At 33.4% G+C, this 12,659-nt stretch overlaps 3 protein-coding genes across 12 annotated transcripts; 2 read left to right on the plus strand and 1 right to left on the minus strand.

The window, feature by feature from the left end:
• The first annotated feature begins 12 nt into the window (after nt 1-12).
• LOC114879387 (ubiquitin-associated protein 1) lies at nt 13-1,962 on the plus strand. 3 transcript variants are annotated; one of them, XM_029194271.2, is made up of 5 exons: nt 13-147; nt 354-559; nt 638-955; nt 1,034-1,261; nt 1,334-1,962. In XM_029194271.2, the coding sequence occupies exons 2-5, from the start codon at nt 371-373 to the stop codon at nt 1,778-1,780; spliced, it is 1,182 nt and encodes a 393-aa protein (XP_029050104.1). In that variant the 5' UTR covers nt 13-147; nt 354-370; the 3' UTR covers nt 1,781-1,962. The 3 variants fall into 3 exon arrangements, with proteins under 3 accessions (XP_029050104.1, XP_029050103.1, XP_029050105.1); XM_029194270.2 differs by having other exon boundaries at nt 14-277; XM_029194272.2 differs by having other exon boundaries at nt 21-110.
• LOC114879385 (leucine-rich repeat protein SHOC-2-like) lies at nt 1,934-4,487 on the minus strand. Of its 8 annotated transcripts, none has more exons than XM_029194266.1 (8): nt 4,344-4,487; nt 4,129-4,234; nt 3,314-3,673; nt 3,064-3,250; nt 2,820-2,978; nt 2,476-2,670; nt 2,130-2,393; nt 1,934-2,068 (listed from the first exon to the last, which is right to left on the minus strand). In XM_029194266.1, the coding sequence occupies exons 3-8, from the start codon at nt 3,660-3,662 to the stop codon at nt 2,002-2,004; spliced, it is 1,221 nt and encodes a 406-aa protein (XP_029050099.1). In that variant the 5' UTR covers nt 3,663-3,673; nt 4,129-4,234; nt 4,344-4,487; the 3' UTR covers nt 1,934-2,001. The 8 variants fall into 8 exon arrangements, with proteins under 8 accessions (XP_029050099.1, XP_046144161.1, XP_046144162.1 ...); XM_046288205.1 differs by having other exon boundaries at nt 3,314-3,792; nt 4,344-4,486; XM_046288206.1 differs by having other exon boundaries at nt 3,314-3,795; nt 4,344-4,486.
• A 989-nt stretch (nt 4,488-5,476) lies between these two features.
• On the plus strand, nt 5,477-7,766 carry LOC114879377 (CD2 antigen cytoplasmic tail-binding protein 2 homolog). The gene is made up of 6 exons (XM_029194251.2): nt 5,477-5,976; nt 6,053-6,216; nt 6,452-6,659; nt 6,724-6,905; nt 6,977-7,085; nt 7,169-7,766. The coding sequence occupies exons 1-6, from the start codon at nt 5,838-5,840 to the stop codon at nt 7,402-7,404; spliced, it is 1,038 nt and encodes a 345-aa protein (XP_029050084.1). The 5' UTR covers nt 5,477-5,837; the 3' UTR covers nt 7,405-7,766.
• Nucleotides 7,767-12,659: the final 4,893 nt, after the last annotated feature.

The raw sequence follows: 12,659 nt of genomic DNA on the forward strand, positions 1-12,659 counted from the left end.
TTTAAATCTTCACAGTTTGTATAATTATTACTATTCATTAATAAATTGTTAATTATTTAGATACTTGTTTTTATATCGATTGTGTATACTAAATTCAATATGGCTACACGGTACGTCCAAAGTTCAAATCAGTATGAGCTGTCAAATGTAAATCAATTTCTTTAATAAGAATATTTGAGTAAATGATGTTATTTTTATATACATGTTTAAATATATGTGTTATAAAATGTGAAATGTAATCCAGCTACATAAAAATAATCATGTATAATGAGATGAGGTTATGAATACAAAATTTATACGTATTAATTATAGTGACTTGAAATTTTGACAAATCATTTCTTTTTGTTCATTAGTTTTCTAATACTGAGATATGACTCGTTCTTCGGTATCAGCACAATGTGATTTACTTGCATCTTACATGGATGGAGTTCATGTTAAGATTGCAGAGGCTTACAAACCTCCAAGGAAAGTATGTTTACCAGCTGCGTATAATAACAAACTACCGGACGTATCAAAATTAACTTACGATTTTAATTTGGAACGCTCGGTACTTGAAAAGGTTATTGGTATAATTTATATTTAAACACTTGTTTGAGTATTAATTTGCATATTATTTTTAATTCAATTTCATTTGTAGATGACAGAATGGCGTAATATTAGGCAAGCAAATAATGTAGCAAAGAATGCACGATTGGATGAGAAGAGGAAGAAAGAAAAGGAATCTTCACCTCCTCCGCCACCACCATTGCCTGATACTACAAATCATTTACCTGTAAATGCGCCTGTGCCTAAAGCAACAATTCTTACTCCACAGCCTTTATCACCACCAGCTAACGATTTCCAAGATCATGTGAAAACAAACGGTCTTAATTTTGCTGATTTTGATAATGATACAAGCAGTCCATTCGATAATATGGAATTAAAAACAATTAACGATATGGAAGAACTAGCTCAGGTTTGGTAGTGCATCTTATAGTTGTAATAACTGGATACTAGGTAGGAGTTTTAACATGCCTTTTGAATTTATTTTTAGGTATTACAGCCCACATCTCAATGGATACCACCAGCAAAACTAGAAAGTATACTGAATGACTTAACTATTAACAATCAGTCAGAAACTCATATAGAGGAAAAAAATGATAATGTTAAAAGTGAAATAAATGGTCAGGAAGAAGCAAATGAACAAGAAAATGCTAAACACCGGAGTGTATCTACAATTGTGCAAGAACTTCAAAAAGATTTAGAAAGACCAGCTGTGGAGGTAATAACATTGTATGTTCTTTGAAATAAAGTTCTCCCAATTTAAATTTTAAATTGATTATATATGTAACAGGATTGGAAACCATGGCCAAATCTTGAAGGCCCTGATACTAGTTCTCAGGAAACGTTAAAGCATAAAGAGCCAGTAATAAAAAATCAAGTTTTTGTAAATTTACTACTGGACTTAACAGAGGAAGATAAAAAATTAGCTCGTCATTTAAGTGATATGGGATTTCCGTTATCAAGAGCCGCTCGCGCGATACGCGATTTAGGTGGTCAGGATAATAAAAAGATTGTTGAATATTTGCTGGCAGTACAGTCTTTAGAGGAAACGGGAATTTCTGGGGAGGATGCTGAAAAGGCCCTTGCTCTTACCGAGTACAACCAAGAAAAAGCCAAAGCTTATTACGAAAATTTATGTACTCTACGAGATTTAGGTTTCTCGGAAGAAGAAGCATCTGCTGCACTTTTAAAATGTAACATCGATCGTGATAGAGCTTTAGATTTTCTCATTGCTTAAACGCAGAACCTTATAAAAAATAATGGACAAAAATGATTTGAATGAATTTTCTACTGTACAAAAACTATGATTTTAGTTAATGTAAAATTAAAATATCTTAGATTTGCTAAGATATGTTCAAAGTGTTATGAAGAATATCAAAGTTTAACATAATTCGAAAACATTAAATTCTTTTATTTTTATATTCCTATTTACACAATTATTTACTAAATAAGGTACTATTAATTTATACAATACCAGTTATGACTAATCGTCATATTGGAATGTTTAGAAAATTCAGATGCACATCTGTAAAATTGAAATAAATTTTTCATATTATGTACGAACACATAGACAATATTTATCTTACCTTTTACAACAGCATAGTGCAACTGTTGTTATGGACTCCGTACAGTAACTTATACCAACAATAACCCAAGCTTCTGTAAAGATTGGTTGCTGGCATGGAGAGTTAACACAAATACTAGTTGGTCCGTTTATTAGCAAGTTATAAAAACCATAATTTATCGAATACATTGGAAAATCAAGTTGATAACAATTACTTATGGCAACTGGTTCATACTGAACATTTATATTTATAGGTGATGTAGATATGTTAAGCGTATGTTTATACCTAAAATTTCGTGACATCTAAGTGACTAACAATATTATACAATTATCAAAAACGTTACGCTATAAAAAGAAATGGTAGCTACCTTTCAGTATAAATTTTTCTCAAAGCCAATTCCCACAGAGAAACAACTGCATTTTCGTACAGATTGTAAACTTTTAAAAGTTGGCGTGGTAATTCAATCATAAAATTGGTATCCCTCCCAGTTATAGTATTTATTTTTATGTTTAATTTTATATTTGTATGTAATACATTGCTTCCACAATATGTTTTAAAGCATCTGTGATTATATATATATATATATATATATATATATATATATATATATATATATGTTTATAAATACAGTAATAAACTTTATCTTATGAGAAATTAAAATGAATCCTTCTTTAATTTTAATTCCTATCATACCTTTAAACATGAACTTACCCATATCCTAAAACAGTTCGTTGGTCATACATAAATGAGTCTTGAACTTGAGAAGTTAATTGATAAAGAAGCGGATATGACAAATAATTCAAGCAGACATTTGCATCGAATCTAATGCAAGGAGATGATACAAACCCGTTTAATGGTAAATACCTTAGCCTATATAAAAATTATTCTTTGTCAATTAGAAGGAATCGATAATATCAATTAAAGTCATAAATTGTATATAATCTGATATAATGACCTGTTGGAACATACAGAAATTACTGATAGTTTTGGTGATAAGGTAAGTCTATTAGGTAGTTCCTTCAAGTGATTATTGTCTGCATTTAATTCTTTTAACTTAGGCAAGGAACCTATCCATTCTGGCAATACAACAAATTTGTTACCAGCAATAGATAAAATTTCCAAGTTATGCATTTTGTTCATTTCTACAAAAACAATATTAAGAATCAATTTAAATGTAAGGGTGAATATAATTCTTATCAACTTACCAGTAGGTAATCTATCTATGAAATTTTCATTTAATAACAGAGATTTCAAGTTAATTAAACATCCTATACAGGAAGGTAGTTTTTCCAATTTATTAGAGCTTAAATCAAGGACTGTTAACTGATTCATTTGGCATAGTTCTGAAGGAATTTCTTTGATCATGTTTCCATATAAATATATATTCGTAACATTAAAGAGTTCTATAATCCATGGAGGTAATGTAGTGAGTTTATTCCACTTCAAATATATTTCTTGAATATGGCTCCCATAGATCCTTATCGCATCAGGGAACTCCATCAGACCTCTACAGTTCCAATGCAATATTACCTTGTTTTTGATTTCGTTCACCATTTCTGCAGAATCTGGGTCCATTTTTAAACAAGTTTAATCAAAATTGTTTTCATATATAAAACTGAAGAAGTAGATTCTGAATTTCTGAGGTTGGCAATCAACCTTCAAGGTATGCTCAAAATAACTTGGCCTGCTTGAAAGATTTGTATTAATAACCTATTATACAGCAATATTATTTTGTATTGTACTTTCTAGTAGTTGTTTTATGTATTTACAGTACATTTTACAACTTTTACAACACGCACATATTTGTAGACAGGTATTGAAAAAAAGGATACAACTTTAAATGATATTCATAAACAGTTACCTTTTAACTGTTTACATTAAGATACATATTTGTAACATTAATGTTATGCAGCTAAGATATGGGCAAGTAAAACTTTTAATCATTTAACGATGTCTTTCATTCATCATGTTATTAAAAGAAATAAGTGACTTTAATATGTTGCATCATGTACATACTTACTATTTTTCTAATAACGACGAAATAAGATAAACCTTACATGTACGATTATATGTTTTTTCATTCATTTTGTTTAATTATATTTTACGAGATACGCAGTTAAGTAAATCTGTTATCAACACAATTAACAACGTATATAATCATCATTAATTATACTTTTATTATTTGATGTATGAAAATAGACTTGTATTTATTTATTTTTTATTTATATATCTTACCGATATGTTGTGTTTTTTAATAATCAATAGACGTAAGTTGGATGGTGACATTATGTATACAAAAATCAGCTGATGTCAAGTTACATCTATGGCTACGGTTTATTATAGTATAGTACGCTACATGCGCACAGAAGTTCGATTATTATATATATTGTTTTTATAATTTATTAAAGATCAAACAGTTATTGAATGTTATATATGCAATAATAAAAGCTACAACTTTTATAGTTTGTTTTTTGATTTTTGAAATCTTAAGGAATCACCAAGGTACATGAAGTAAAACAAGTTTGTTAAACAATTATTACAATAATTATTTTAATAAATCATTTAGAATAAGCACAAGACCGTAAAATTATTAAATTAATTGTTTGACAAACATGTATTTAAAAAGACCGCCTAAAATGAAAATTTTTTAAATTCGATCCTTGCGCCATCTCTGCAAAAACGGCTCAAACTACTCAATAGGTTACCAACCGAGATTCTTAAAGACGGGAACACTAACGCCACCTGTCGGGAAATCGAGCAAACTAGTCGGCAAGTAGTTTCCGAGCTTTCCTGATAGGTGGCGCTGATGTTCCCGCCTCAAGAATCTCGGTTGGTAACTTGTTGAATAGTTTGAGCTGTTTTTGTAGAGATGGCGTTAGGATCGAATTTAAAAAATTTTAATTTTAGGCGGTCTTTTTAAATACATGTTTATCAAACAAATACTTTAATAATTTTACGGTCTTGTGCTTATTCTAATTAATTTATAGAGCTTATTATCTGAAAGCAGAGTGTAAAGGCAGGGATCAGTCAATGATTGCAAGGTTTAGATGTGAGAATGAAGAAAGAGGCAATAGATACTGGAAAAATAAAGAGGATAACGTCTGTAGAATGTGTGGACAAGGACAGGAAACAATAGAACACTTATTATAAGAATATAAGGAAGTGGGAAGGGATAAAAAGCCAAAAGGCATGGAATAAAGTTATCTATCTCATTAATTTCTAAAAAACCGAATCAAAGGGCGTCAAAATCATATCTTTTCATATCTATGCATGTCCCTGTGTGCCGTCATTTTTAGTAAATGCCAGACATGATTTTTCTTATTTCACCGATAATGAGGATAAAAACTAATTAATTTTATAGTTCTCCTTATTAATACTAGACGGCATTACAGTATAAAATAAGCGCTCCCTTGTGTTGACAATGTCGCCTCTTACTGTGCTCAAACTCTAACCTTATTTTAAACGCAAAGAAACGTTTTTTACATAATGAGGTCATTTTGAACATGTTTTCCTAAAAATTCTTTTATTTTGTGATGTACAATTTGTAATTATTAACATCTGAAAGTGTTTGGTTAATCAGAGGTGCACTGTTTCGTAGGAAATTACATTTTAATTGAACAGGGTTGTGTTGTTTTGATTGCGTGCAGAAGGAAAACCAAACGGTTTCCATAAAATATTACAAGAAGAAGAGATTATTTGCCATTGTGTTGATATTTAAAACATAAAACAATGTTTAAGCGTAAATTTGATCAAATAGATGACAGTAATATTAATAAGCCAATAGCGAAAAATTCGTTGGACTCAGACGAAGAAGATGATGATGCTAATGAAGATAATTATAATGTAATGAGCGATAATGAATTCGAAGGTATGTAAAAAATATATAATATGATGATATAATGAGTACGTAACATGATTTTAAATGTTTGCAATTTAATAACCAGGTGTTGAAGATGGGCCAACTGCTCCAGAAGCAACTGTTGGCTTTACAGCATTTAATATGAAAGAAGAATTAGAAGAAGGGCATTTTGATAAACAGGGCCATTACCTTTGGAACAAAGAAAAAGAAATTAGAGATAATTGGTTAGATAACATTGATTGGATGCAGGTTTGTATACCTGAACGATAGAATGATTATATTCTAATCGTGTCGTTTTGATTTATCCTGATGTTAAATAATTAAAAACAGTAGATGCATATTTATATTTATATCCTTTTTCTTGAGAACTTTTGCATATTGAAATATCAGAATACGTTTTCATACAGCAAACAAATAGAATTATCTGTAAGCCTGCCTTATTTACTCGATGATGCAAAACATTACTAAGGGGTACTCTTGATAGATCAAACCGACTGCTACACCAAGTGTAAAGAAGGCAAGTGAAAGCAATAAAAAACAGGGACTAGCAGATAGCGATAGCGATGATGATGATGATGACGATGATGATGACGATGGTCCAGATATTATGTTTAATCCGCTTCAGATTTACAAACAGATATTGGAGTTTTTACAACCAGGAGAAACAGTTTCCAAGGCCTTATGTAGACTCGGTAAGTATTTCAATTGATAGAGTCTAATTTAAAAGAATATATTCCATATAACCATGATTTACAGGCAAAGGAAAGAAGAGATTAACTACTGCAGAAAGATGGAAAAGAAAACAAGAGAAGAAACCAATTGAAGATGACGAAAATTCTATCAATATAACAAAATTAACAGAACTGGCGAATGAATTGCTAACACGAACCGGAAATATGGATATATATCAAGAAAGTTATGAACAAATTAGGAAAAAAGTAATACATTTCAGTCAGACTAAACTAAATAAAATAAATTAATAAGATAATTAAAAGATATATTTTTACAGGTTGAAATGGGTGAGAAACATGCTCATCCTTCGAAACAGGAAGCAGAATTAGATATGTATGCTGATGACTTTGATGTCAAAGAGAAAGCAAAACTAGATGAAACTGAAAGTAATTATTTCTTTCATACCTTTATTATATTCGTATGTAATCACATGTATCACGTAATGTCTTCTTTTTCTATTGCTTTCTAGGTACTGTTAAAGAAACAGAAAACTCTGAAAAAGATGTAGACAAGGTGGACGAAGTAATGTGGGAATTCAAATGGTCGCAAAACGAAACTGCGGAAATTTATGGTCCTCATACGACCGAACAGATGTACGCGTGGGCGAAAGAGGGATACTTTAAGAATGGAGCTTGGGTTCGAAGAACGGGTCAAAACAGTCAGTTTTACAATGCTGCCAGAGTGGACTTTGAACTATATTTGTGATGTTTCGCTCTAATACGATAAGAGAGCTAGGACTGTCAACTTTGAAATGTAAATTGCTGAATTAGCACTTTCTTTTATTTGAATGCAATCGGAAACAACGTATAATCCTAACAGTAATTAAAGATTAATATCCTGTTAAACATGTACAATACTGTTACAACGTTTAACGAACAAACATTTTGGTATTCGATACGATAACGCAATAAATGTCAGAACTAACAATCTTTTTTTCTTTCTATTTAAATCGGAGTATTATCAGTAGTAATACTGAGTAACAACTCATTCCACACGCGTCAAATGTATAAAACAGACATTTGTCCGTTCTTAATGCATACCGCACAAATAAATGTATTTACGGAATATACTTTATTGTTTTTCTCTATATATTTATCTTCATTTTGTACGAAGGTTAAGATGTAAATTTTAAAGACCTCTATCTTGGACGATATATTTCAGACGTTTTTATGGCCGCCTTACTAAAGACCATCCGGTATAGCACTTAAATGAAGGAGAAAAGGCAAACTTACACTTTAGGAACTTCCTGTGCATATTCAATAGGGGCAAGGCTGGTAGAATTTATGGTCCTCCCGACGTGGTATTTTTAAATAGAATTTCATCCCTAAAGTAAATCCATTTGAACCGTGCATAAAAACCAGGGCTACCCCTGTTTATTCAGCAGAGTGTAACTCAATGTCCCTTCATTTTCTACAAAATCAAAATAAAACGCCTCTTTTTGTGAGAACACAAAAACATATAAGGTTCTAAAAGGAGCACAGTGAAATGATTTTGTAGGATACAGGGATGAGGGGTAGCTAAACAATCTACAACGTACACCAGCGAAGCAGGATAAAATAAATGGCACGTCACGTCTTTCATCTACGGACAAACAGCGCGTGTGTTACTGAATATACAATATAACTTTATTAGATATCTTAAACATTTTTATTAGCAATGTATGAAATTTCTATACGATTACTTAAAATATTTCGCGTGTACGTAAGTAAATCGTACATACATATGTACCCGTGAGTATGCATGTATACGTATACTACTATGCTAATAGTAGTACGTATACTTCTTACTTTTTATATTATTATTGGTAAATATAAATTCGTATCTCCGCTTCGAAAGGATATAGCAAGATAAGATGGTCAAAAGTGTCCTTGAAACCGATTTTATTGAGCTATGCACAATTTAGTAGCTTATAAAAGAAAACCATTATACACCAAGTTTCAACCCTGTATCTCAACCGGGAGGGTAGTTAGAGGGAGAAATCGAAAAAACGGTTTTTGCCATATTTTTCCTATTTATTGGTATTCAAAAAATCTGAAAAAATTCTAGAATATTCTAGACATGTTTTTTTATGATTGTGAATTTTTTCAGATTTTTTCAATATCAATAAATAGAGAAAAAACTGAATTTTTGATTATACCCTCTAACTACCCTCCCGGTTGTGATACAGGCTTGAAATTTTTTTTTATAAACTATTAAATAGTGCATAGCTCAATAAAATCGGGTTCAAGGGTATTTTTGACCATTTTATCCTGCTATAACCCTTTCGACGAAACTTCGAGCGGAGGTTCGAAACGATGGGGTACAAGACAAGGGTCCTTCGTCTCTTATAGCTGAAAAATTTCATCGAACCCTTTTGGTCGTACGTTTGAAAATCGAAAAGATCTAAACACGATCGCGATACATTGTAGAAAATACGAATGCAATTGCACGTGTGCAATGTACCTTTATATTATACCGAACATCGCGTACAAATGACACGGATCCTATCCGGGCCGCGTGTCTTAACCTCTCCGTTCTGAGATAGGAAAAAATTAGAAGAAAAAAGAAAAAATACCCTATAGTAATCTATTTCGTTCTTTCGAACATTGCCAATTCCATGCTTCTGCGATTTCACGGAATTTCGCCAATCAATGAGATCGCCATCGGGTAACCTCAACTTTTATCTCTATTTGAAAATAAGATAAAATAAAATAAAGAAGAAGAAATAACAAGGCGAAGCGAGAGCAACTGTACATAAAGAACACGCGAAACTATTTACAGGACAAATTGACAATGGAATTGTACAGGTGATACGTTCACGACGAAACAAGGTTACATTTGATCTTTCGTTTTGATTTTAAATCGCTATACAATCAGGAGAACGTACAGGAAACAATCAGACAAGGGCGAAGATAAGGTATTCAACAGTTGAAACATAGTGGATCCGTTTGCAAGCCGGTTTCATAAACGCACGCAAAATACGTAAGGTAAATTAAGGTGCGCATAGTAGCCCTTTACGAATGGTACAATCGGTAATATTGAAAAATGTGAAAACAAGGTATTATTCGCGATATTGTCTTAATTCTAGTCTTAATTAATCTACTAGAGTACTAAGTTGGTTAAAGGTCAAATACACGAGCACGTGGATGAGTTAGCACGGGTGTCCTGGTGATTGAGAAAGCGCCACTAAAATTCGGTAATCCGTTAATTAATAGATTCTTATAATCCTGATAAATTGTTCTAATGGTATTTAAGGATTAACGTAATGAATTTGGCTTAGTCTAACTTCTATTCTTTTTTTTTCAGGTTAGAAAAATTATCAAGAAATGAAAACAATCGAGTAATGCAAAGTTGGTTTGTAAAATTACATTGCTTTGATTTCACAACGAAACTTGGCTCGGTTCTGTTTGAAATTCGCCAGCGTATCGTCTGCATTGCAAATCTGAATTGCAGACTTTTCCAAAGGCAACTTATCAACGGTAAACTACAATACTAGGGAACTTTTTCAAACTTGCACATAGCAGTTTCTTGTTTTTTCTCGTTTGGGAATTACAAGGAGAACCGAGCGCGATTGAGAATGTACTTTCGATTGCTTTCATTTTGAGATACTATTACGAGGAATTGTCAGCGAGGAACTTTTCTCAAGCACGAGGTATCACCGTGCTATCGGTACTCTTTATCAGAGACATTAGCATCGACGAGAACTCGAGCGGAACTCGAGCCCGGCACTCGAACGGATCGAGCCACGACGTCGTACTAAACGCTACGCGTGTCTACATAGTTTGTCACAAGAGCAATGAAATTCAGTATTTTGAATGATTTAGAGTGTAAAAAAGACAATGAAATTAATTGATAATTAATTGAATAGGAGAAGTATCAGTATGTGTTATTATACGTCTACGGCAGTTAGCTGAGGCTGTTAACACGTTGAGCCATGGACCATTACACGTTCCTGAATAATTAAAAGAAAACAATGGAAAAACATTATTTTAAAATTATAGTAAAATGGTGAATAGAAAGCTTAGAATTTGAAATTTGAAAATTAACTATTTCTATTCTTAATAATTAGAGCTTCAATCCTATAAGAAATGGCCATTTTCAGTGTGGCGTTCAACGTGTTAAGGAATGTCTGACCATACACAATTTCTTTCACTGCGGCAACCACAGCTTTAATTTCGAATAATAATCTTCCAAGGATGAGCTCCTCAACAAAGTACCATTTTACGGAAATTCTGAATTTCGTTACACCGTGGTGACAGACTACGCGGATATTCGATTTACGAATCTGAAGATCGTCATTGTATTCTCGTATCGTTGTTATGAAACCGGCGGAGACATTATCGTAGACAGAGAGACAGGGATGACAAACACCAAAACACAACGGACACTAAAGACGGACGTTTACGCGCACGAGGAACGTGATGCGCATTCGACATTGCGCGCTTTTTCTTTTTCATCTTTTTTTTTCTCTCGTTTTTTCTTTTTCTCTATGTACATACAAAAATAGCCGTCGATGGGGCGTGCCTCTCGAGCGCATCGAGGATGCCCGGACGCTAAACCGGAAAAAGAGGGATGCAGCGACGAAGAAGGGAAGAGGAAGCGGACAGGGAGAAGCTGGTGCGCCTGTTTCTCGCGCGATCCGGCCTTACCGTCGCTCCACCCCAGCCACCCTCTTTTTCATCTTCCTCTTCTTCGTTCTTCAGACCGAGATCCGTGTAGCATGACTAACTACCATGACTAACGAGCCGGGCGAAATGCCACCGTGGAATCTTGGCTAACCGACCGGCAAGGTGGGACCAATGAAACCTTTCCAACTCTAATATTTTCCTCTGTCAGTAGGTTGGTCCGATTCTAATTTTTCTTCTCTTTTTTTTTTAAATTAACCTTCGATCTCTATTTTTCTATTTAAGACTCCGAGAATTCCCTATTTTCCTTAGGGAAGTATGATCCTCAATATTTTAAAAATTATAGTAACAAAATTAATTTTATGTGGAATTTTAATTGGTTTATTCGGAGGTCATCCGAAATCAGAGCAGTCTAAAAGCATCGATATTGACTGTGGATAAAATTGAACTGTTACAGAAATAAACAATCTTCCTGTATATTTAAACGCGATCTTTCGATAGCATCGTTACGTATAAATCAGATTTCACGTTAGATTTAGAACGCGGCGATAGTTGGAACTCGGAGGTGAAACGTGGTCGAAGGGAAAATTAAAGGAAAAATCGGGGTGTAACCGAGATTGCCGGTGAAATCTATCGTTGCGAATAAGTTTGCAATCTGTTCGTGACAAGAGATCGGTCGCGGGTTCACGGTGATATCGGAACTCGGAAAGTTCGTCCGACGAACGGCCAGCAGGTCCGGAAGAATTGATGGCGAAGCATCTGGGTCAGTGGGAGCAGATCGCGAAAAACTACGCCACGGTTGTTTTCACCCTCGATCGGCTGCTCCGGGGGAAATTAATTTTTCACAACTGTCTGCTCCCTGGCAGACTCGTCGAGGGACAACGGTTCCGGAAGAAATACCGTATCCAACCTGAATGAGTTCCTCCCGATCACGTTCTTACAGGTGGTACAAATGTTTCAACCCTAGTTTGGCCACTTTAATCCTTCCTGACGGTTATTGGAGCGATCCGATCAGGGGAATCGTTCGAATTTCAAACCCGGAATTCGAGACCTACATTTCACTGGAACACCTTGGTTCTCCTATATTTTTCAATTTATAAATAGAACTTTGATTTGAAAGAAAGTCGATGGTTCTTCATTGTTATTACAGCGGCTGATCAAATTATTAGAGCCACTCGCATAAATTGATGATTTTACATAAATATCATTAATTCTTAAATAAAAACCTAGTTAACACTTTCAGCGCCACGTCACTCATATATGGGTAAATTCTTTGACTTACTTAATTGGAAATACTTGTATTAGATACTTGAAATTGTGGGTAAAAATATAATGAAATATTTTAAAGATAATGTA

The sequence above is a fragment of the Osmia bicornis genome, chromosome 12, assembly GCF_907164935.1.
Source record: "Osmia bicornis bicornis chromosome 12, iOsmBic2.1, whole genome shotgun sequence".
Lineage (NCBI taxonomy): Eukaryota > Metazoa > Arthropoda > Insecta > Hymenoptera > Megachilidae > Osmia > Osmia bicornis.

Bases quoted from the DNA above. Each gene is read 5' to 3' on its own strand.
- LOC114879387 (XM_029194271.2), top strand. From the start codon at position 371: ATGACTCGTTCTTCGGTATCAGCACAATGTGATTTACTTGCATCTTAC. The intron at 956-1,033 runs GTTTGGTAGTGC...ATTTATTTTTAG, and splicing joins ATATGGAAGAACTAGCTCAG to GTATTACAGCCCACATCTCA. The intron at 1,262-1,333 runs GTAATAACATTG...TATATGTAACAG, and splicing joins TAGAAAGACCAGCTGTGGAG to GATTGGAAACCATGGCCAAA.
- LOC114879385 (XM_046288207.1), bottom strand. From the start codon at position 3,683: ATGGACCCAGATTCTGCAGAAATGGTGAACGAAATCAAAAACAAGGTA. The intron at 2,671-2,819 runs GTAAGTTCATGT...ATATAATCACAG, and splicing joins CGAACTGTTTTAGGATATGG to ATGCTTTAAAACATATTGTG. The intron at 2,069-2,129 runs GTAAGATAAATA...TCAATTTTACAG, and splicing joins GCACTATGCTGTTGTAAAAG to ATGTGCATCTGAATTTTCTA.
- LOC114879377 (XM_029194251.2), top strand. From the start codon at position 5,838: ATGTTTAAGCGTAAATTTGATCAAATAGATGACAGTAATATTAATAAG. The intron at 6,217-6,451 runs GTTTGTATACCT...TACTCTTGATAG, and splicing joins ATAACATTGATTGGATGCAG to ATCAAACCGACTGCTACACC. The intron at 6,660-6,723 runs GTAAGTATTTCA...CATGATTTACAG, and splicing joins CAAGGCCTTATGTAGACTCG to GCAAAGGAAAGAAGAGATTA.